Genomic DNA, 23325 nt, shown 5'->3' with positions numbered 1-23325 from the left:
TAATATTAATTGTCTCACAAAATGAAAAAAAAATAATGTTAAAAGAAAAAATATATCAAAAAGATTTAGGAAATTGTACAAAATTTTTGGAAAATCTTCAAAATGATAATAATACAAATTTTGAAGAATACAATTATCAAAGTGTCATAATTAAAATTAAAAATTCTGATAAATTAAAGATGTATGCAATAGTTGCAATAATTTTATTATTCATATCTAAATATCATACATTACATCACCAATATACAATTTTAGTTCATGATAATGATTGCCAAAAAATAGTTATTTATATAGTTTTTCCTATATTATTTAGTATAATAACAATTCAACTGGTATCAATATTTTTACAAATATATAATTTAAATATTTTTAATGATACATTTGAAATATTTTTTATATCTATTATACAAGAATGTTTAATCAATGAAGCAATTATTTTATTTACATTTTCCTGTGAATATTTAAATAACAAAAAAACAATTATTATTACTTTTATTAATATTATTTTAGTACTATTATTTATCATTTCTAGTGGTTTATATTATGAAGCTATTAAAAGATATAAAAAAAATAGTGGTTGTGAGGAGTGGATTAAATTTGAAGAAAGTATTGGTGAATATTTATGTATATCAATAATTTACATTACAACAGCTATCCAAACATGGAATATGGGATGGAATGTTAAGAAATATAAAAATGAAATTAATTTAACATAAGTTTAATTTATTACTATTCATGCTTTAATAAAAATTGTGCTCAGGTGTCATTTTTTAAAAGTATACTTAACAATAATAATAAATAATAATTAACAAAAAAAATAATTATACTTTATAATTAAAAATAAACAAGTAATTCTATATTTTTTTTATTGGTTGAATTTAAATTTAAAATTCAGGATGCAAAAAATAGTACTTTTGATTCAACATGGAATATGTGAATATTTCAATTTCAAAAATACTGGATTTGTACGATTATCATTATTTTTCCAGGTACTTTAATTTGCCTAGAATTTTGTTTTTCTCTAGTAAAGTCACAAATACTTTATTCATGAAATTATACATGTTGACAGTGATTTGCAGCTTACTTAAAAATTAATTTTTTGATTGATTTTTGTAAGTTTAAAAAATCCAAACATATTATTTTTGAATATTTATTTTAAAAGTTATTTTTTAGTGTTTGCCTCAATATGAATCTTAATTAAAATTTGAATATTGTAATTTTAAAAAAAATGATTATTTAAATTTATTAAAATCAAATGAAATTTTTTATTATAAAGAATATTTGAATTTTTAATTTTATTTAAACATTTATAAATATCTTTAGAATTTTAATTTATTTCTGAATCGTTAATATTATGTGCTCCACAGTCTTCTCTATCTTTCATCAAAAACTGCATACTAATAGTTTTATTTTTAAGAAAGTTGTTAATGTTTATCTGAAGTTTGTTCATTTGTAATAATTCGATTATAAAAATTTAATATCACAATTTTTTTTTTTCAACATCTTTAAATCCTCTGATCAAATTCCATTTAAAATAATAATTTTACAACAAGATATTATGTCATACATTTTTCTGCACCATTTATAAAGAGATAACTTTTTAAAAAAATTACTGTACATTTCGTTAAAAAAAAACATTATTTCATTTTAAAAAAGTTTATTAAAAATTAAAAAAATCAAAAAAAAATTGTTCACATTTTATTTTCTTTTCAATATAAATTAAGGAAAGTGACGGGATGTTGTGTAAACGGGATGATAATGATGCGAGATTCAATATTTAATTAATGCTACCGATATAGGTTGTCTATCCATTCTTTTTCCATTTAAATGTGTTACTGCTTCTTTGGCGTAATTAGAATCCGTAAATGCCAAAAGACATTCACCAGTTGGTCTACCACTATCATCTAACTTCATTAGGGCTGTTTCACGTTTAACGGGATATCCTTTAAAAAAATCTACCACACTATCCAATGTTATCGTTGTTGGCATTCCTTTTGTTATCACAACACAACCACTGTTACCAATGGCATTTAATATTGAAATATCTATATCTAATTCTTCTGGAGTTGTAGTATTAAGTTTTTGATGGTAACATTCTTTACCTGAAGGTTTATGATTTGAAGAAGAACTATGACCTGAAGAATGATTCGAACTATAATTAGAAGAAGAAGAAGCTCTATCATCAGGTAGACGTCTAGAAGATGATGTAGAAGAATAAGAACGATCATTTGAATAATCACGAGAAGGTCTTGATTCAACACGTCTATACTCATCTCTACCATAATTTCTATCACGTTCACGATAATTAGTGCTATCCTTACTATAATCTTCTTTATCATACCTTTTTGGTGGTTCTTTTCTATCACCTAATAATGGTTGCCTTTTTGGTTTTGGTTCTCTTGATCTACCACCACTTTCATAACGCATCTCTTCTCTTCTTGGACTATATCTTCCATTTTCACTTCTATTTCTTTCATCATACATCATATCATGTTCTTTTTTCACCGGTGGTAAAGGTTCTTCCACCTTATTTGGCCTTGGTGGAAAAGGATTTTTTCTTGGATAAGCATCTGGTGGTGGTGGTATTGAAAGGTACTCTTCAGCTTCAACATTACTAATTTTTCTAATAATAACCTCTCTTCCACCAATAACTTCTCGAAGAGTAGTCAATTTATCAGCATCTTTTTCATCAACAAATTCCATTAACCAACGATCAGATGGTCTATCATCGGCATTATAACACCGATAAAGTTCACGGTAAAATATTCGAACACGTTTACACAAACCTTGCAACTCTTTAACAGTAACTCTAAATGGAACATTAGTAATTTCAACAAAAACTCTATTAACATCTCCTTCATCAGTATTTTGTTGTTGTAATTGATTCATTCCACTACTAATACTATTATTGACAGGTGGAAGTTCTTGTAAAACTTTTTTTGCACCAATAATTATTTCTTTAGATGGTTGTGGAAGATATTGTTGTAATGTATCATCTTCAGCTTTAATAAAAACTTCATCGGTACTTTCTTTAATACGTATACCATTTTCACCATCTTTACTAAGAATTTTGTCAAAATCAGCAGATGTGCTACATCTTATAAGTGTATTCAAATGTATTCCTGTCATTGAATCAAATACAATTTTAATATCATTCATTTTTAATGAATCACTAGTATTTAAAAATGATATTAATTCCTCTCTTTTAATTATTTCATTTGGAAGACGAGTCATTTCAATATATTTACAAGGTTCTCTAGGTGGTGTAGCTTTTTTAGGTGGTGGAGCACCTTCACCATCACCAAAAAGAGTTTTTCTCTTTACAGGTAATCCATTTCTTTTTTCAGGACAATCAACAATACCTAATAATTAAAATAGATGTATAATAAATATATATATATCAATTTTTTTGATCACATACCATTTGGAATCACATTACCCTTTGCTTGTTCTACTTTAATAGCCATATCTTTAACAAAATTGACAATCGATGCCATAGTTTTGGTATCAGTTACTTCTTTAGTAACAGGAACACCATGAATAGTAAAATTCATATTTTTTGCTCTTTCAGCATCCTCATCAGAGGAAAATTTAACAAAGGCATCGTTACTCGGACCTCCGACAATGATAATAAAACCGATTGGTATCGTTATTCCTTCAAACAATCCTCTAATATCACTTGCCTTTGCCGTAAATGGTACATTTGATAATCTCAATACAATATTTGATGGCATTATAAATTATACACAAATAAAGTAAAATATAATAATCTCTCTCTTATTTCAAATACTTATTTTTATATAAAAAAATCGATCTCTCTTTTTTTATATGTATTGATTTGTCTTATTCTATCACTCTCTTATACAAAAAAAAAGGTATATCAAAAAAAAAAAGATGTATTTTCCTCAAATTCCCTTGAAATTAAAAAAAAAAAGTTTTGACCCTTTCCAAGTAGTAGATATTATATATAAAATATAGATATTCTCTGAAATCAATTATGATCTGATTGCTTTATATATATATATATATACATATATATTATATGAATTGAATGAAGACAGGAAACAAAAATATATATAAAATAATAATATTTATAATATTGAGATAGGATAAAATGCAAAAATGAGTATAACACGCAGTTAAATCGATGACAATTGTCCTATTAGTTAACCTAGTATAAAAATGCTGACAAAGAATGTAATTTTTCTCTATCCCGTAGTGGTTGTATGTATTATAAAAAAGAAAATATATACAAGATGACAATTTATCTTGATGAGTAAACTTTTAAGAAAAAGATATAAATATACATACATACATACATAACATTTAAAAGACAGACATACAGAGACGGAGGGTAGAATTACGATCAATGGCAGTAGTTTTTTTATTATTACTTTTTTTTTTTAATTATAATAACTAAATAATTCAATTTTTTTTTTTTACAAGATATTGTATTTTAATAAAAATAAAAAAAAACCAACATAAATTATTAAAATATATTTAAAAACAAGTCATTGTATTAATTATCAAATTCAAATGGAAACGGGGATATTATATGCATAAAAAATTAATATACATATATGTATCTGAATCATTTATATATATATGTCAAATGCGATAAACTTAATTTTTTCAAATAAAATTAATAAAAAAAACACAAGCCAAACATCTTAAGAAGAAAGCTTTGGAGTTTCATCGACGTTGGGAGGGTTAAAAACGTGTCCAACCAGCTTGTGTTTTAATATAATACGTCAGTATTAACAATTATAATCTTTACTGATAACTATTTACCATAATTTTATGTAAATAGTATTGAAAAGGTCATCGTGAGGTAAATATTAATCTATAATTTAATATATTCTAAAATTATTATGTAATTAACCTCCCCCGTTAATAATATTTTAATGTTTTTACTTATAAAATATTCATCTTTTAATTTTATCGTTAATGTTATTATTATTTAATAAACAAATGTATATTTTAGAAAGATCCATGCTATTTATAGGATGAAAAAGAAAAATTTAATTATATCAATATTATTAAATGTTATATTATTTTCAAAGATAAGTAAATTACAGTTTGTAAAAGACAATGAATGTTTTTGTGCTGGACATGATGATTCAGTTGAGGTTTGTCCATGTAACTATGATTCTATAGATGATTATAATAATCGTAAGATATTTCCTTTAATACAAAATCTTTTGGAAAAAGATTCATTTAAGTTTTATAAAGTTAACATGGAAAAGACATGCCCCTTTTGGGCTGATGACAGAGAATGTGGAAGTAAGGAATGTGGTATTGAAAATTGTGATGATGAAGTTCCTGAAATATTAAAAACACCATTAACATTACATATTGGTTCTAGTTGTGGAGAAAATAGTAATTCATTTGATCCACTTGATAGATCATTAACAGAAATTGACAAAGCATATATAGAATCTTTTGAAGAATCAACATTTTCTTTTTGTGCTATGGAGGATGAATCTGAAGATGGAATGCATTATGTAAATTTATATAAAAATCCTGAAAGATATACTGGATATAAAGGAAATAGTGCACAAAAAGTATGGATGACAATATATCAAGAAAATTGTTTTAAACCCGATCCAAAATTTGATAAAAATTTTTTACTTAACCCAAGTAATAAAGGATTATGCCTAGAAAAACGGGTATTTTATAGATTAATTAGTGGTTTACATTCAGCTATAACTATTTCAATAGCCTCACATAACTATAAACCAGGTCCATTTGGACAAGGAACATGGTTTAGAAATGATGAAATGTTTAAAGGAAGATTTGGAACAAAATGGAGTTGGGAAGGACCAGAAAGATTAAAAAATGTTTATTTTGTTTATCTATTAGAAATGAAAGCTTTATCAAAATTGGTTCCATATCTAAATAATGAATTATTTTATACTGGAAATAAGAAAGAGGATGATGAAACAAAATTAGTGTTAGAAAAATTAATGTCAGAAATAGAACAAAGTCCAAATAGCTTTGATGAGCAAGGTATGTTTACGGGACCATATGCCCCTAGTTTGCGAGAGGAATTTCGTATACATTTTCATAATATCTCACGTATAATGGATTGTGTTGCGTGCGACAAGTGCAGACTATGGGGAAAACTCCAGACACATGGGATGGGTACAGCTTTAAAAATACTATTTATGGATTTAACGAGTATGGCAAATAAAATACCATACTGGTTGACGAGGAATGATATTGTAGCACTTTTCCAAAGCTTTGGTAGATATGCATCAAGTATCAGAGAAGTAGAAGAATTTAGAAAGCTATATTTGTATAAATAAATATAATTTATTTAAAATTATTAAAAAAAAATAAATAATAAAATTTTCGTTTAAAGAGATGTTAAATTTTAAAATATGTACGTTAAGTCATTAGTCATTATCTTTCCTAATCTTTATTTAAAGTACCATTTTATGATATGTTGTTATATATATTTATTTATAATTTTATATATTAATATATATATGTATAACAATTATTTAATATATTTTTTATTAAAAAAAAATGGTTTTTTTTTTTCTGTCTTTGGATATAATATATAAATTGAGGATTCTTATTATTTTTATGAATCAATATATAAAAGAATATGTCATATTTAGAATCTTTATTTGTTTCAATGACACGTATATTGAAATTTAATATATTTAAGTAGACTTTTTCAATTATTTATTATATATAAATGTATAATTTATAATAATATATTATTATTGATCATATTTTTTTTTAATATATAATAGTGGACATTATAAAGGTTAAGCTTTGCCTCTTCTTAATAGTATTTATAGTATTATCCTGTGTACAAGAAAGAAATTTTTTTCAATAGATAATCAATAGGTTAATAATTTAAATAATATACAAGTAATAGATATAACACTTTATTTATTTTTTTTTTTAAATATATTTTTATATTTTAAAATTATCTATTATATATTATTTAATATTATAGAGTATATTTTATTTATTTATTACTTATTTTGTAAATTTAATAATGGGAAATTTAACACCAGTACCGGAAGAAACAAAAAATATTTTAAAAGCCAGATACATTGAAGTTGCAAAACGTAAAACATATGACATTTCAGAAGAGAATGATGATGATATAAATGGTAGAAAAAAATTTGATTCCCTTGTAAAAAAATTTTTACGTGATCTAAGACTATTCAAATGTAAGTTGATTGGTCCATATGACAACAAACTGTACTATAAAGAGATGACATTTATACTAAGACGTAATAATCATGTAAATTTAAAAATTGTTTTAACAATAGGGAAATATCCCAAATTTGAAGATGAAGTTAATGATTGGATAAAAAAAATAAAAAAAATATTAATTAGATTAGATGTACAGTTAGATAAACATATGGCAGATGACTGCTGTAAATGTAATCCCCCTTGCCCAGATGATGATATGGAAGCAATTCGTGTACTTCTTATGTGTTTTCAATTTCCAATTTCTAATGCACTAAAAAAATTAAAAGCTGAGAATGGTGTCGTTAAATTTTTAAGAGAAAAATATGGTATAAGACAATGTAAAGTCGTTCCAAGAAGAATGGCAATGTTTGATAGACAAGGAAATCGGTTAGGAAAAAAACAATTTAAACTTAAAGATGATTAATTATTTTATAATTTCTGTAGCACACATTCTCCGGTATTACTTACGGTATTGTACATGTCAATCATTTCTCTTCATTAATGCAATAAAAATTGTATAAATTATATATAAAATAAATTCTACATTAATAAAAAAAAAGTACTCTTTTTTGTTTATATTTATAAATATAAAGTTTTTTTTATCACCTAATCATTAAAAATAAATAAATAAAAAAAAGTTGATTGAAATTACAATATTGCATAATAATTTAGTCATACTCAATTAAAACATTCACCAAAGTAATCTTTGTATTTCTTTTTATTATTTTAAAATCATAAAAAAAAGTACAAATGACATGTTAAACAACATTGTTTGTGATTGATTTGGTAAAAAAAAAAGTAAGAAAGATCTACTATAACTTTAAAACATTTTTTTTCCACTTAAATAAATTTTAATAGAAATATTTTTATAAAATTGAAAGAAATATTATGTTTAATGTTAAGTATAATGATTTTCTTGTATGGTCATTTTATTTCATGCACTTTTCATACAAACAACATATTGTAGTTTAAAGTTATTTCGGAGATTAATAAAAGGAAATTTAATATGCTTTTTGATTTTTGTTATGTTTAATTAAATTAGTTATCGGAAAACAATTTGTTAAAAAACAAAATAAAAGTTTAATAATTAAAAAAAGAAAGCCGAAATGGTAGCGTTGAAATGAAATAACTTAAAAGATATCGGGCTTTTGTTTTGATATCTTTTGATAGTACACAAACAATTTGTTATGTTTATTGTGAATTTTTTTTTACATGTATATATATATAAATAAAAATTAGTTAGAAAGATTACTTATAATAAAAAAAATGTTTTTAACGATAGTATTGTATATATTGTTTTCTCTTTCTGTTGTATCACCAAATGGTATTTTTGAAGTTAAATTCAAATCATTATTAGAAGTTAAAGGAGAAATATTTAATATTACAGTTTGTATAAAAGAATATCAAACTATTGTACAGGATGATGGTAACTGTAGGTATGGGGTCAAAAAAATTTCAATATCCCCTTCAATAAATGAAACTTTTATTATTTCATTTCCATTTTCTCAGATATGGCCTGTAAGTTTATTGATAAAATTATTTATTTTTTTTAGGGTTCTCATTCATTAATTATTAATTTTGGTGTAAACAACATATTCAAAGACAGTCAGTTACTTTCAGGAAAAACAAGTTGGCTTCAGGTAACAACAAATAAATTTTTTGAAATTCAATATCGTATTGCTTGTTCTTTAAATTATTATGGTAATGAATGTTCAAGATTTTGTAATCCCCCCATCCATGAAAATGAACACTTTATATGTACAGATGAAGGTACAATACAATGTATTGATGGTTGGAGTGGTAAAAAATGTGATAAACGTAAGTTAATTATTAAATTTATAATTAATAAGAAGGAAATTTATTTTTTTCTTTTTAGCAATTTGTACAAAAGGTTGTGGTAAAAATGGAAAATGTATAGGACCAAATAAATGTCAATGTTCTAATTTAATGGTTCAAGAAAGTTGTGAAGAATGTATTCTGTTACCAGGATGTCAAAATGGTTATTGTTCTATAACAAATAGATGTACATGTAAAGATGGATGGGGTGGAGAATTTTGTAATATTAAATTAGATCCATGTCAAATAGAAAACATTTGTAAAAATGGAGGGATCTGTAAATCAGAAAAAGATGGGGCAATTAATTGTGAATGTCAGAATGGATATTATGGTAAATATTGTCAAAAGAAAAAAAGAACATGTAATGAACACATTTGCTTAAATAATGGTTCATGTTATATACATAGTGATGGAACTCCAAAATGTAAATGCGTTAATAATTTTATTGGTACTTATTGTCAAACAAAAATAATAAAAAAAAATAAAATGAATGTTGAAATTAAAAGTAACCATCATCAGAATATCAATTTTGCAAATATCAATATGATTCTTTTTATTATTGCTTTAATAATGTTACTATTAATAATGATTCTACTGGTATCAATATTAATTTTTAAAAGAAGATCTAAAATTATTCCTATTGAAGATGGTGATTATAAAAAAGAAAATATAAATATTTCAAAAACTGAAAATATATACACATCAGAACCTTACAATTTAAAATTTAAAGAAAATATCGACTTTTCAACAACGACACCTCAATTGGAGGCTGTTGCAAAAGAAATGTTATCCAAAAATACATCTTTAACATATTTGAAACCTTTCAATAGTATTTATTATACAATTTCTTATGAATAATTATAATTTCATTTCTACAAATATCATTACTGGGTCCTAAGTAGTAGTAGATTTCTATAGTTTTATAGTTTTTTTTTCTTGTATATTGTTAGTATTTAATTTTTTAATAATAAATATTTGTTAATAAAAATATGTTTAATGATACAAATAATATATACTATGTAATATATTTCTTTATATAAATAATATAAAAAAAATATTTATTTGACAATTAGTATTAAAAAAGAAAATTTATATATACAAAAAGAAAAAAATAAACGATCAGTCATTTGAAATTATCATTTGAATGTTATATATATAAATTAAAGATAAAAGAAAATATTTTATATGCTTTTTTTTTAATAGGTGTCATTAAAAAATTAAGATAAAATTTATATTCATTTTTTAAAATTATTATTTTATAGTTGTGGAATTATTTTAGAATCACTGAGGTAGTGAATTAATAAAAAATAAATAAATAAAGTATTTAAAAAGTTTTTAAAATTTTAGTTTAATAACAAGTAATTTGAGTATTTGATAGTTAACAAACAGTAAAAAAAAATCATAGAAAAAAATTTTTTATCATATTCAAATTAAAATAAAATTAAGAAAATTGGTAGTAGATTTTTCAATAAAATTTTTAAATCAGTTACTTTTATCTATTTATTTAATATGTTAGATTAAAATTTGTATAAAATTATTATTGTATTTTTAAAACAAAATTATACATATACTTATTATTCGAATTTTCAAAAAAAGTTTCTAATACATACATGACTCTAAAATTAAGCCATTGTTAATTATTTTAAAAATTCATCTCATTTCAGAAGCTATCGAATGACTACAATAGCATATTCAAATCCCAAAAAAAAGTTTTTTCTTTTTTAAATTACTTATTTTTCTTTATTTATTTGTTGTTTTAGTATAAAAATTTTTTATTATATCAACATTGTAACTTTTAAAAAATTATACATATGATAATATTCAAATATTCAAAAAAAAAATTTCTAGTACGTTTTTTACTCTAAAATTAATTCAATAAATTTTTTACAATATACTACTATAAAAAAAACATGTTTAATTAATTAAACGTAGAGTATAGAAAACTGTTAAATAAATACATTTATGTTAAGCAAAATTTGATGCGTAATTTTATTTGATAAAAAAGAATTTTGAATAGTTTATTTTTAGTTAATTCAAAAAACTGTTTCAAACTCTTGTAAATTTATTCTTTATCTATTAAAAATCATAATATTATGAAATTGTATAATAATCACAAAAAATTGGTTTCAAAAATATTTAATATAAAATTTAAATAATTAAGTGTTGCCATATTTATTCAATTATTGTATATTTTTTGAATAAGAAGATTATTTAAAAAATTCTTTATGATTAGAAGTTTCTAGAACGTTATAAAGTTTAGTGAAATTCTATTTCAATTTTACTAAAAAAAAACCTTCATTTATTTAACATTTAAAATATATCATTTAGTTGATCAATTGAAATCATAGAAAAATATGTATAAAAAAATTAAAATAGATATATTCAATCATAATCATACTAATTAAAATTATATTTCTTTTTGAATTTATCTAAATTTCTTTGTTAGTACAAAGTACATCTATTAGATATAATAGCATAGTAACATTAATTAACTTTTAAAAGAGTAATTTACATTAGAACGTTTTTTGCCTATAATTTGATAAAATATGAATATTATTTAAAGAAAATGTTAATTTTGTTAAAAAATCTGAATAAAGAGAGAAAAATATTCAATTTTTTATCATTCAAAAAGTTATTAAATCCTCGTGTTTTTTAACAAAAAACAATTTACTATGTTTCTGGTTTTTAACCAATTCAAAACTCTCTGGCTGCTACTTCTGATAACCTTCACACAATGTGAAGGAAGTATTCATTGGACATTTTTTCCTTCGGTTCCTAAGGAAATCAACAAAACAACATTTCCAGTCAACATCAATTCAAACTCTTCATCGGATGTAATTTTATTGAAATGTCCAGACAAGAAATACAGGCATTTAACTGTTAATGACACTTTTAACTTGAACGATTCGTCAGACTTTAGAAAACTAACGATACGCACTGAAAGTAAAACTTTTGCATGGACACTGTTGGGATATAACCTGTTTGGACCTCACCTAGTTCATTGTGGAGTTTTTGGAAAAGCATTAAGTGACGAAAACCACAAGCTCTATAAATGGAAGTTTAATTTTAACTGGGAACTCGCACCAAATCCTTATATGGTGGCAAAACGAATTACAATAAATAACCAACTACTTCATCCTGACGAATGCGGCAATGATGAAAAAAAAGTTTTAAAATTCACAAAGGACAAAACAGGGAAGATATTTCAACTCAGATTAGTTAATGATGAATTGAAAACATCGGATGAACTGCCACATGTAAATAAGATTTATTATTTGTTTACAATGCCTGAAGATAATTCTAAAAAGGAGATTGCAGAGCCTTGTATGATCTTTAGAGCTATCAATGACAGACCAGAAATTTTAGTTAAAGGATACAATTCAACTCAAGTAATGCTGAATGGTACACAAGTTGAAGTTATAAAATTTGACTATTTGGAAAAGTTTCTTGAAATTCAACTCCTTTTAAAAAATCAACCAAATTTAAAAGATTTTTATAAGAACGAAGAAATTTTAATAACCAAAGTTATTTTTACAAAGAATGGAGTTAAAGAAGTGCCAAACTCCAACAAAACTACTAATGGTACCTTCTCATTGAATGGATATGAACTTTTAAAATTCTCCTATGATTGCCCGTCGATTGGAAGAAACCGTATGATAACAAAGATCTTCTATTTCGCACCACCACAAGAAAACTTTACATATCCATTGGAGTACATTTTTTACTCATCAAATGAGACGGTGGTCAGACCAAATTGTTCCATCAATAGATTCAGTTTTGGATACCTTTATTCAGTTGATTACATTAACAAAAATATAGTTAATCTAACTGAGTTGAATGCTAATGGAGTAGCAAAAGATGGTTTGTATCGCTCTGGTGATTTTGTCTTTACATCAGAAGTAAAAAATTTCAATACAACATTAAAATGCCTTTACAAAACACCTAATGGAAAAGTCACTTTAATTCACTCGTTTTTACGTAATGACAAACCAAGTTCTGAAAAAGCTGAATCAACTAATAAGAATACACAAAAATCAGGATTTGAAAAATTTAAGGAAAAATTTGGATTTTTTGGTGCAATTTCTATTATTGTTGGAAGTGTCATTATTGGTATTTTAATTTTTATTGGTTTCTGTGCACTAATATTTCTTAAACAAATAAAGTTATATATTAGAAGAAGGAAATTAGCATCTAAATATCCTAATATATTTGCATTGTGGAAAGAAGTATCAAATGCAAATTTGGAAAAGTACTGTAAGATAGTTCAAGATGAAAACTATATTCCGGATATATTAATGAGGCAATCGTTTTTAAAGAAAATAGAAGGTGATGAAGAGGTTGATTACGATACAAGTACTCGTTTTGATTCATCTTTGGTCAAATGTTTTAAATCAATCTCTGAAGAAATAAGAGCTCATTACATTAATGATGTCTCACCAGAAAGAAATTATATCATTTCTGATGGACCAACACCTGAAAAAATACAATATTTTTGGGAGTTACTTTACAAAGAAGATGCTACAGTTGTTGTTGCAATGATTTATCACGATAATGAAGATAACCCAGAAACAAATAATAAATTGTTATATTGGCCTGAAAAAAACCAAACTTATGGAAATGTTACTGTTAAATTTTTGGAAGAACTGCCAACGAATCTTATATCTGTTAAAATTTTAAAGTTTAACATGACTATGAAGGGAGAAAAGTCAAAGGAACTGACAATTTTTCATGTCAAGGATTGGAAGGAATATACAATACCAAATACGGATCTGGATTTCACCAAATTACACTCAGAGGTTTCTGAATGTGCTGGAAATAAGAATATTCTTGTCCATGCTTCACGTAGTGCTGGATCAAGTGTATTTATTTTTACATATTTTTGTTGTATTTTGGAAATAATTAAAGCTGATGTCTCAATTTTTAATCCAATGGAGATTATAAAAGAAATTCGTGAAAAACGTTATGGTGGTAACATTTCTTCTATAGAATATGCTTACTTATTAAAAACTCTTATTACATATTTTTTTGATAATATGATGTTATTGGACACAAATAATAAAAGAATAAATTTTACCAACCAATATGACAATTATCTTTACAAGTTGAATGCTCCTAAAGACAATATGGATAAAAGAATCAAGCGTTTTTTACAATTTATTAGTATTCTTGATGATGTAAAATTGGATGAACTTTGTGTACAATTTGATAAAGTAGGAATTATAAGTGATAATGGTCTTAAAATAAAATGTAAACGTTTCTATGATGCTAAACAAAAAAATCGTTACAATGATATATCATGTCTTGATAAAACATCAGTAAATATTAATGGATATGATTCTAAAAATGTACTTGGTTATATACATGCTAATCAAATGATCTATAAGTATGGTGATGAAAAGGAAAGAAAAATTATTATGTGTCAGGTAAGATATTAAAAATAATTTAACTTTATTTAATGTATATTTTTTTAGGCACCATTATTAACAACAGTTGATGATATGTATGACATGATTTTTAGATACAAGATCGGAATCATTGTCATACTTCTCAATGAAAAAGAAATAAAGGAACAAAATAAATGTTTTCCTTATTTCCCAACAGATGCTAAAGAAATAAAAACAAGTAGATTTACTATCTTGTATATTAATAAAAAATTTGATAATGAAAATCATATTATTGAATATGACTACACAATTTTTAATGATCAAAATGTATCAAATAATTTTAAAATTCTTCAATACATCAATTGGCCTGATAAAAGTAAGTTTATTTTAATAAAAAAAATTTATGTTATTTGTTTTTTTTAGGCATACCTACAGAAAGTAAAACTATTCATGAACTGTACAAAAAGATTATAAATCTTGACAATAATTGTCAAATAGCAATTCATTGTAGTACAGGAATAGGAAGAACTGGATCATTAGCATTAGCTATTTATATGATTGATATGATCAATTCATATATAGCTTTTGATCCAATAAAATTTTTGGAAACTCTTAGGTCATATCGTTATAAAGCAGTTCAGACTAAGATGCAATTTATCTTTTCTCTTTCAATTGTTTATGAACATTTTAAAAATAAGATAGATGAAATGGATCCTGATGCTTACAAAAATTTTACAACAATGTCAAAAAAAATCTTGCGTCAAAATAAAGAATATAAAGGATAATAATTAAAAAAATTAATTTTAAATATTAAAAAATGTCTTATTGACATTATGTTTTGTCACAGATGTATAATCAAAACATCATTTTATAACCATTTATAATTAATAAACTTTAAAAATATAATTTGTTTTCATTTAAAATAATAACATACATTTAAAAAAATTTATGAAGTTAAAAACAGTTTTAACATTATAAAATTTATTTAATTTTATAGTTTTCTATTTTATATGTTTTCTTTTTTTTACTATAAATTCATAATAATTTTAAATACAAGACTAATAGATCATTTTTTAAAATTTTAAAAAATATTTATGGTTTTTTTCATTCAAAAGAATTTTTAAATGATTTGTTTAATGATACTTTTTGTTTCATATTTCAAACATTTTTATACATCTTCTTCTAGAATACAGAAAGAAAAACAATATGTTCTGGAGAGCTTGTTGTTTAATTACAAAGAAATCATTTAAAAACTATCAAGAAGTTTTTGAAAGATAAATATGTATTTGATAGAAAGTATATTAATAGAAATTTAGTGTTGGAATGTTATTTTTTGAAGCATTAAAATTAAAATCTTTTTTAGATTCACTGACGTGCTGGATCGATAAAAAATAAAATAAAAAAAGTATTAAAAAATGTTTTAAAAATTTAATTAAATATATAACAATTTGAGTATTTGAAAGTTGATAAACAGTAAAAAAAATCTTAGAAATTTTTTTTCATAAATAACGAAAATTATCATATAAATTAAAATAAAATTTTAAAATAAATTGACGAAAATTAGTAGTGGATTTTTCAATAAAATTTTTGTTAAAAAATAAATTTTAAAACTATTTATTTTTATTCGTTTATTTAATATGTTAGATTAAAATTTATATAAAATCATTATTGTATTTTTAAAACAAAATTATACATATACTTATTATTCGAATTTTCAAAAAAAATTTTTAATATATACGTGACTCTAAAATTAAGCCATTGTTAATTATTTTAAAAATTCATCTCATCTTAGAAACTATTGAATGAATACAATAGCATATTCAAATTCCAAAAAAGATGTTTTTCTTTGTTCATTTTTTTAGAGGTAGAATCAGAAATCTAGAAAATTTTCAGCCAATTTTTATATCTATGAAAATAATAGTGTTACAGCTATGAAAATTAATATTCTAGAGTAACATTTGAATAGAAATCGAATAAAACTACTCACATCTTCATAGGGTCATTATTTGCTGAGATACTGAAAAGTCTGGAACAATGAATATTTTAGAAAAATTTCCGCCTTTGTTCATATCTCGCTTTAAAATCATGACAAATTCAAGCAGATTTCTGCAATCGACTTCTAATAAGTTTTCATATAGGGTCTACCTTCAAAATATTTTTATACCTTTAACCATTTTTGAGATATAAAAAATGGTGACAATAGATTACGCGCGAAAAAATACCAAGTTTCATATCTCAAGAACGGTTGAAAATTTAAAAAATTTTTCAATGTAGGGTATATTTAAAATCACGAATGAAGCACAGCGCATCCAATTTCATAGACCTGTGACTTCAATAACTTGAGTTATCACTACATTCTCAAAACTCTATTTTTAAATATAATTCTTATCATATCTTCATTTTTAGAAGTCCTATAAAGATGTGAATAGGCTTAATGAATTTCTCGTAAAAAATTGATCTAGAAACAAATGTTTATTTGTAAAATATCTCATTGTATCATAGAAGTCGAAATTTGCAAAAAAATATTCCCCAATTTCGCTCTCAACTTTGATAGCTTATAACTCATGAAATTTAAATTTTAGAATATTGTTGATTATATTCAAAATTTATCTCATTTCAAGGGCTATCGAATGACTATAGTGGCATTTTCAAATTCAAAAAAAAGTTGTTCATTTTTGGTCACTGTTTTAGAGGTAAAATCAGAAATCTAGAAAATTTTCAGCCAATTTTTATATCTATGAAAATAATTATGTTATAGCTGTGAAAATAAATATTCTAGACTTACTTTTGAATAGAAATCGAATGAAAGTAGTCCCATCTTCATAGGATAAGTATTTCATGAGATACTGAAAAGTCTGGAACAATGAATATTTTAGAAAAATTTTCGCCTTTATTCATATCTCACTTTAAAATCAAGATAAATGAAATCAGATTTCTGCAATCGTTTTCTAATGAGTTTTTAAATAGGGTCTACCTTCAAAATTTTTTTATACCTTGAACCACTTTCGAGATATAAAAAAATGGTGACAATGGATTACGCGCGAAAAAGTACCAAGCACAATATCTCAAGAACGGTTGAAAATTTAAAAATCTTTTCAACGTAGGGTAAGTCTTAAATTACGAAAGAAGCTCAGCGCATCTGATTTCATGCTTCTGTGACTTTATAAACCTGAGTTAACGCTAGTTTCTTAACACTTTTTTTTCAACATATTTCTTATCATATCTTTATTTTTAGAAGTCCTATGAAGATGTGAATAAGCTCAATGAATTTCTCGTAAAAAAATGATCTAGAAAAAAATATTTATTTTTAAAATTTACATTATTATCATGGAAGTCGAGATTTAAAAAAAATATTCCACAATTTCGCCCTTCAACTTTGAATCCTTATAACTCCTGAAATTTTAATTTTCAAATATTGTTGATTATATTCAAAATTCATCCCGTTTCAAGGGCTATCGAATGACTATAGTGTCATTTTCAATTTCCAAAAAAAGTTGTCTTTTTTTTGTTATATTTTTAGAGGAAAAATCGGAAATCTAGAAAATTTTCAGCCAATTTTTATATTTTTGAAAATAATAAAGTTATGGCTATGAAAATCATTTATCTAGACCTACTTTTGAATAGAAATCGAATGAAAGTAGTCCCATCTTCATAGGATAAGTATTTCTTGAGATACTGAAAAGTCGGGAACAATGAATATTTTAGAAAAATTTCCGCCTTTGTTCATATCTCGCTTTAAAATCAAAATAAATGAAATCAGATTTCTGCAATCGTTTTCTAATGAGTTTTTAAATATGGTCTACCTTCAAAATTTTTTTATATCTTTAAGTACTTGCGAGATATAAAAAAATGATGACAATGGATTACGCGCGAAAAAGTACCATGTTTCATATCTCAAGAATCATTGAAAATAAAAAAATGTTTTCAACGTACGGTACATCTTAAATTATAAAAGAAGCCCAGCGCATCAAATTTCATGGACCTGTGACTTCATTAACTTGAGTTATCACTAAATTCTTAAAACTTTTTTTTAAACACATTTCTTATCATATCTTCATTTTTAGAAGTCCTATAAAAATGTGAATAGACTTAATGAATTTCTCGTAAAAAAATGATCTAGAAAAAAATATTTATTTTTAAAATTTACAATATTATCATAGAAATCAAGATTTAAAAAAAATATTCCACATTTTCGCCCTTCAACTTTGAATCCTTATAACTTCTGAAGTTTCAATTTTAAGATAGTGTTGATTATATTCAAAATTCATCCCATTTCAAGGGCTATCGAATGACTATAGTAGCATTATCAAATTCCAAAAAAGTTGTTTTTTTTTAAATTACTTATTTTTCTTTATTTATTTTCTGTTTTAATATAAAAAATTTTTATTAAATCAATATTGTAACTTTAAAAAAATTATACATATATTGGTAATAACTTTTTTGTCATTGTTTAACTTTGGTAGTATTTTATAATATAACTATTTAACAAAAATTAAAAAAATGAAATATTTAATTTAAAAGTGTTTATTACGTAGTATAAAAAAATAACTAAACTTTTATATATATTTATAATATATAACTTTAAATTTAGGTAATAAAAAAAATTTAGTAATTAGATATTATTTTCTTGACTTAATTTATTTTTAAATCGTAAAATATCATGGCGAACATTTGCAGCTAAATGTTTGTTTTCATCAATTATTTTATTAAATTCATAGTTATACTCATTACTTAGATGAAGTAAATATTTAAGAAATCCAAGTGAACAAACTGAATTCCTTGAATTATATAAAGTATCTTTTAATTCTAATAAATATTTCATAATTTCTCTAATAAAAATTTCTTCTAAAGCTTTTTTAGAAACTTTTTCTGCAGCCATAGTAATAAATTCTCTTCTTAATTCACTTTCCTCATTATAGTCTTCTTCCTCTCCATCTTTTCGAACATTAAATCGTATTTTACCTTCTTCAGAGGATAAAAGTTTAAATGAATCCATAAGAAGATTTTGTACATTGATATCAAATAAGTCTAATAAGTTATGACTTATTTTTTCAAAAATTTCAATACAAATTTTTTGAGTTATAGCAGCCTTTTGAATAGTTGTCATATTTTTAAGCATAAAACGGTAAAGTTTAAGACGATCATCTTGATAATAATTACCCTGTAATGATCGATGTTTATAAAATATTCCTAAAGAAGTTTCATCTTTAACTTGATTATGTACAATCCAAGATGGATGCTCAACTCCATTAAAATAATAAATACAATCTATAAAATTTGAAAAAAACATATCAGGTGTTACAGGTAATAATGTTTCAATAAGACAAAATTCAGCATAATCTCTAACTTTTTCTACTTTATCAAGAAGTGTACAAACAAATCTAAACATAATACCACCTTTCCATAATAAATATTTTTCTTTTAAAAGTTTTGTAAGGCAATGTAATGTATGAATTCTAACAGCTACAGAATCATCACTAAGACATGCTCCAAAAATATTTAAATAAGATCCAACGAGAGAAGTGTGTCTTTTGCAGAGATCATGTGTTACAATTATAATATTATTTCTAATAATATAATCTTTACAAATGACAAGTTCTTTCATAAAAACAGGAATTACATCTTTAGCAAATATTTCATTAACAAGACATATTTTACCCATTAATATGATACAATGTGCCCGAACAATTGACGTTATATTAGCATATTTAATGTGATGAGTTTTAAAAGTTTCCATTATTGATAGTGGTTTTATATGATTACGTTGTGAAAATTGTGACATTTGTGTATTTTGGCGACAAGTTGACGATAAAATTGTACCATTTAAAGTTTGTTCTTGAAATATTCGTAATGCTTTTATACAGGTTTTAGAAGACATTATAATTTGAATCATTTCAAAAAGATCTTTATTTATAAGTGACTGTTCATAATCTATTATTTCTCCTATAATACCAATAATCATAGCTAATTTGATATCCTCTCTCTCTTTTTCAATATCATTAGGTAAATACAAAGATGTAGAAAAATTAGAAGCATTTGCATCATCATGATATTTTTCAAACATCAATAATTTCATATTTTTTTGAGCTTCAGCAAATATATCTTTATTTTTTTGAGCAAACAAAGTTTTTCCCTCCTCACTACAATCACCTACACCATAAAGTAGAACACCATAACAGTAATAAAGTGATGAAACATTACTATTATTTATGCTAAATAATGAAATATAATTTTCAATTTTGTCAATTAATTTTTTTCTTGTCACATCAAGTAACTTTTTAGCACCATTTGAAATAATATTTGTAAGATAGTTGCATAATCTAGTATCATTTTCAATATGATAATTTTCAATTTTTAAAAATTCTTTTGAAGCATTATTAGGATCAACATTAAAAAAAATACTTAAAATTGAATATAACATCCAAATGTTTTGTCTATGATTTTCATCTTGAAGATCTTCAATAAGTCCATCTAATGACTTAATTAAATCCCCATCAATAAGTTTCTCTTTTACTAGAAATGGTATAGTTTGTTTTAAAATTTTTTGATATGTTAAATTTTCCTCACTAATAGACAAAATATTCCAAGCAAGTTTATCCTTGATATTCATATTAATCAAAGGTAAGAATATCATATGTTTAACCAATTTAGCTGCATTTAATTGTACTGATATTTCACGATCAGTTACTTGAAGAAATATACACTCCATAGAAGCAAAAATTAATTTTTTAAATGATATATCATTTTCATCGAGACAAAAAAGAATATTGTAGATTGTTTCAGCAATTTGTTTTCTTATTGATACACTTTTACTACGAGCTAGCCGACAAAATTGGGAAATTACTGCATCAATATGATTTGGTTTAGTTAAAAAATGAAAAAGTTGTTCCAAAGCTATAATAGCACTTTTTCTACAAGCAGCAAAATAATCGTCACATCTTACTAAAAGTCTATTTAAAAGAGGATAATCATGAACTTTAAAAACACGTTTTCTCTCAAAAATACCATCTACATCACTAATAATTTGTACATTTATCTGAGTACTATTCATATCTATTCCCATTGAATTGATATTAGGTGACATAACCATATTATATTCATTAGTATCATTTTGTAAATTATCACTTGTATCATTTATATTGTTTACTTCTTCATTATTACTTTGAAAATTTGATAATTCAATTATTTCGTTTGAAGAATTATTATTTTCACCATTAGTATCATTATTATTATTATTCTCGGTAGGTTTTTGAAACTTTTTTCTTTTTTTGTCTACAACTGAAGATTGATAATCTTTCCTTCTATTATTATATTTCTTTAATTCAATTTTATGTAGTTCCTTGAATAAATCGACAAATAAATTATTACATTGATTTATTAAAATCTTATTTTTCAAAAATATTGGAATGACAGACAAAGCACGTTGCCTAACACAACTTAATTTATCCTCAATACCATAAACAACAAGTTTTAAAAATTTTAATTCAAGATTTTCGTATTCTATTAAAGATTCTTGAGAAGTAATTTCTGTAAATGAACTATTAACTTCCTTTTTAATTATAATATCTTGACTAAAGTTAATATTATTATTAATGGTAGTTTGACTACCAAGTTCAATGAAATCAAAATTTGTGTAAATTAAAGGAATTGCTTCAATGGCAAAAGAACGTAAACCACCACGAATATTTTGTCCAATAATTAATATATCATCAACAAAACGTTTTTTATAATCTAATGACATATAACTAACAACATCAATTACACTTTTTATAATTTTTGTTCGATATTCAGCTCTTTCTGGACATTTTAAACAAGAAGATATTAACATACAGTATATTACCTCCTGTTCAGCTTCATTTATTTTAATACGTTCTTTTAAAAATTTTATAAAAGTTTCACAAATATTTGTCATTTCCATATTAATATGACAATTACTTGGAAGGAATTGGTTATTGACAATTGAAGCATACATTATACGAGGCATTATAATTGCTGGATATAATACTTCTAAAGCATTATGATGTAGATGACAAAGGTAATGAAGCAAAGAAAATCCAATATGAGAAAAATTTGTAATGCTCCTGAATTCATTGATATTTCCACACATATAAATATTAGTATCTCGTGATATATCTATTTTAAAAAGATTATTTATTATGTTACAAACAAGTTGCAAATTGTCTTCTGAATTAACTAATGACTCTTTTTCAATTAAAAAAAATAATCCATCTAAAGATATTCTTAATTCCTTTTCAAGTTCCACAAATTCTTCTTTAGAAAAATCAATATTATTATTTGAATAATCATTTGTTATATTCATATTTTTTCTAGATTTATTTGATTTATTTTTTATTTCAGAAAACTTTGTTATAATAATATTTAATACTTTAATATATATATTCAAACATTCTCTAACAATATTTTCTTGATAAATATTGTATTTAACATTTCCATTGATAGATGCCAATAATAAATAACATCTAGTAGAAAGAAGTCCATTCTTCAATGCTTTAAAAGTATTTTTATTTTTTAAAGCATAATTTATTCCATAACAAAGTAATATACATAATTTTTTTTCTAGTAAAATTTCATCAGCATTCAAAATTACTTCATCTTTTCTACATAAGTGTAAAACTTTATCAGATATTATACTACTAACTGAATGAAAAAGTTATGTAAAAAAAGAAAAAAACATACGTTCAGAAAGTTTTATTATACTTTGATCTTTGTAAAAAAAATGTAAATCATCAGTAATTCCGGCAAAATTAAAGGCAAAACATAGTTCATCAAAAAAATTTGATGCAATTTCATGTGGAATTTCATGAATAAATGAAAGTTCATTATTTAAAAATTCTAATAATAAATCCATATTTTTTATAGTTTAATA

General features: G+C 23.8%; 6 protein-coding genes across 6 annotated transcripts; 4 read left to right on the top strand and 2 right to left on the bottom strand.

Annotated features, from left to right (window-relative positions):
* Window positions 1-35: 35 nt before the first annotated feature.
* Window positions 36-716, top strand: SRAE_1000264000 (Hypothetical protein; the record flags this gene model as incomplete). The annotated part of the gene is made up of 2 exons (XM_024649740.1): window positions 36-181; window positions 533-716. 2 exons carry the CDS (start codon window positions 36-38, stop codon window positions 714-716), a joined length of 330 nt encoding a protein of 109 aa, XP_024503587.1.
* Window positions 717-1770: 1054 nt separating this feature from the next.
* Window positions 1771-3734, bottom strand: SRAE_1000263900 (RNA recognition motif domain and Nucleotide-binding, alpha-beta plait domain-containing protein; the record flags this gene model as incomplete). The annotated part of the gene is made up of 2 exons (XM_024649739.1): window positions 1771-3362; window positions 3422-3734. The coding sequence occupies 2 exons, from the start codon at window positions 3732-3734 to the stop codon at window positions 1771-1773; spliced, it is 1905 nt and encodes a 634-aa protein (XP_024503586.1).
* A 522-nt stretch (window positions 3735-4256) lies between these two features.
* Window positions 4257-6308, top strand: SRAE_1000263800 (Ero1-like protein; the record flags this gene model as incomplete). Its single annotated transcript, XM_024649738.1, has 3 exons — window positions 4257-4276; window positions 4811-4831; window positions 4985-6308. 3 exons carry the CDS (start codon window positions 4257-4259, stop codon window positions 6306-6308), a joined length of 1365 nt encoding a protein of 454 aa, XP_024503585.1.
* A 707-nt stretch (window positions 6309-7015) lies between these two features.
* SRAE_1000263700 (C901) lies at window positions 7016-9912 on the top strand (the record flags this gene model as incomplete). Its single annotated transcript, XM_024649737.1, has 5 exons — window positions 7016-7172; window positions 7236-7605; window positions 7663-7687; window positions 8772-9036; window positions 9095-9912. 5 exons carry the CDS (start codon window positions 7016-7018, stop codon window positions 9910-9912), a joined length of 1635 nt encoding a protein of 544 aa, XP_024503584.1.
* Window positions 9913-11726: 1814 nt separating this feature from the next.
* On the top strand, window positions 11727-15223 carry SRAE_1000263600 (Protein-tyrosine phosphatase, receptor/non-receptor type domain and Protein-tyrosine/Dual specificity phosphatase domain and Protein-tyrosine phosphatase, catalytic domain-containing protein; the record flags this gene model as incomplete). Its single annotated transcript, XM_024649736.1, has 3 exons — window positions 11727-14477; window positions 14526-14814; window positions 14862-15223. The coding sequence occupies 3 exons, from the start codon at window positions 11727-11729 to the stop codon at window positions 15221-15223; spliced, it is 3402 nt and encodes a 1133-aa protein (XP_024503583.1).
* Window positions 15224-19050: 3827 nt separating this feature from the next.
* Window positions 19051-23307, bottom strand: SRAE_1000263500 (Condensin-2 complex subunit D3; the record flags this gene model as incomplete). The annotated part of the gene is made up of 2 exons (XM_024649735.1): window positions 19051-23096; window positions 23136-23307. The coding sequence occupies 2 exons, from the start codon at window positions 23305-23307 to the stop codon at window positions 19051-19053; spliced, it is 4218 nt and encodes a 1405-aa protein (XP_024503582.1).
* Window positions 23308-23325: the final 18 nt, after the last annotated feature.

The sequence above is a fragment of the Strongyloides ratti genome (genome assembly GCF_001040885.1).
Source record: "Strongyloides ratti genome assembly S_ratti_ED321, chromosome : 1".
NCBI lineage: Eukaryota > Metazoa > Nematoda > Chromadorea > Rhabditida > Strongyloididae > Strongyloides > Strongyloides ratti.
This window is presented reverse-complemented; position numbering and strand designations above follow the sequence as displayed.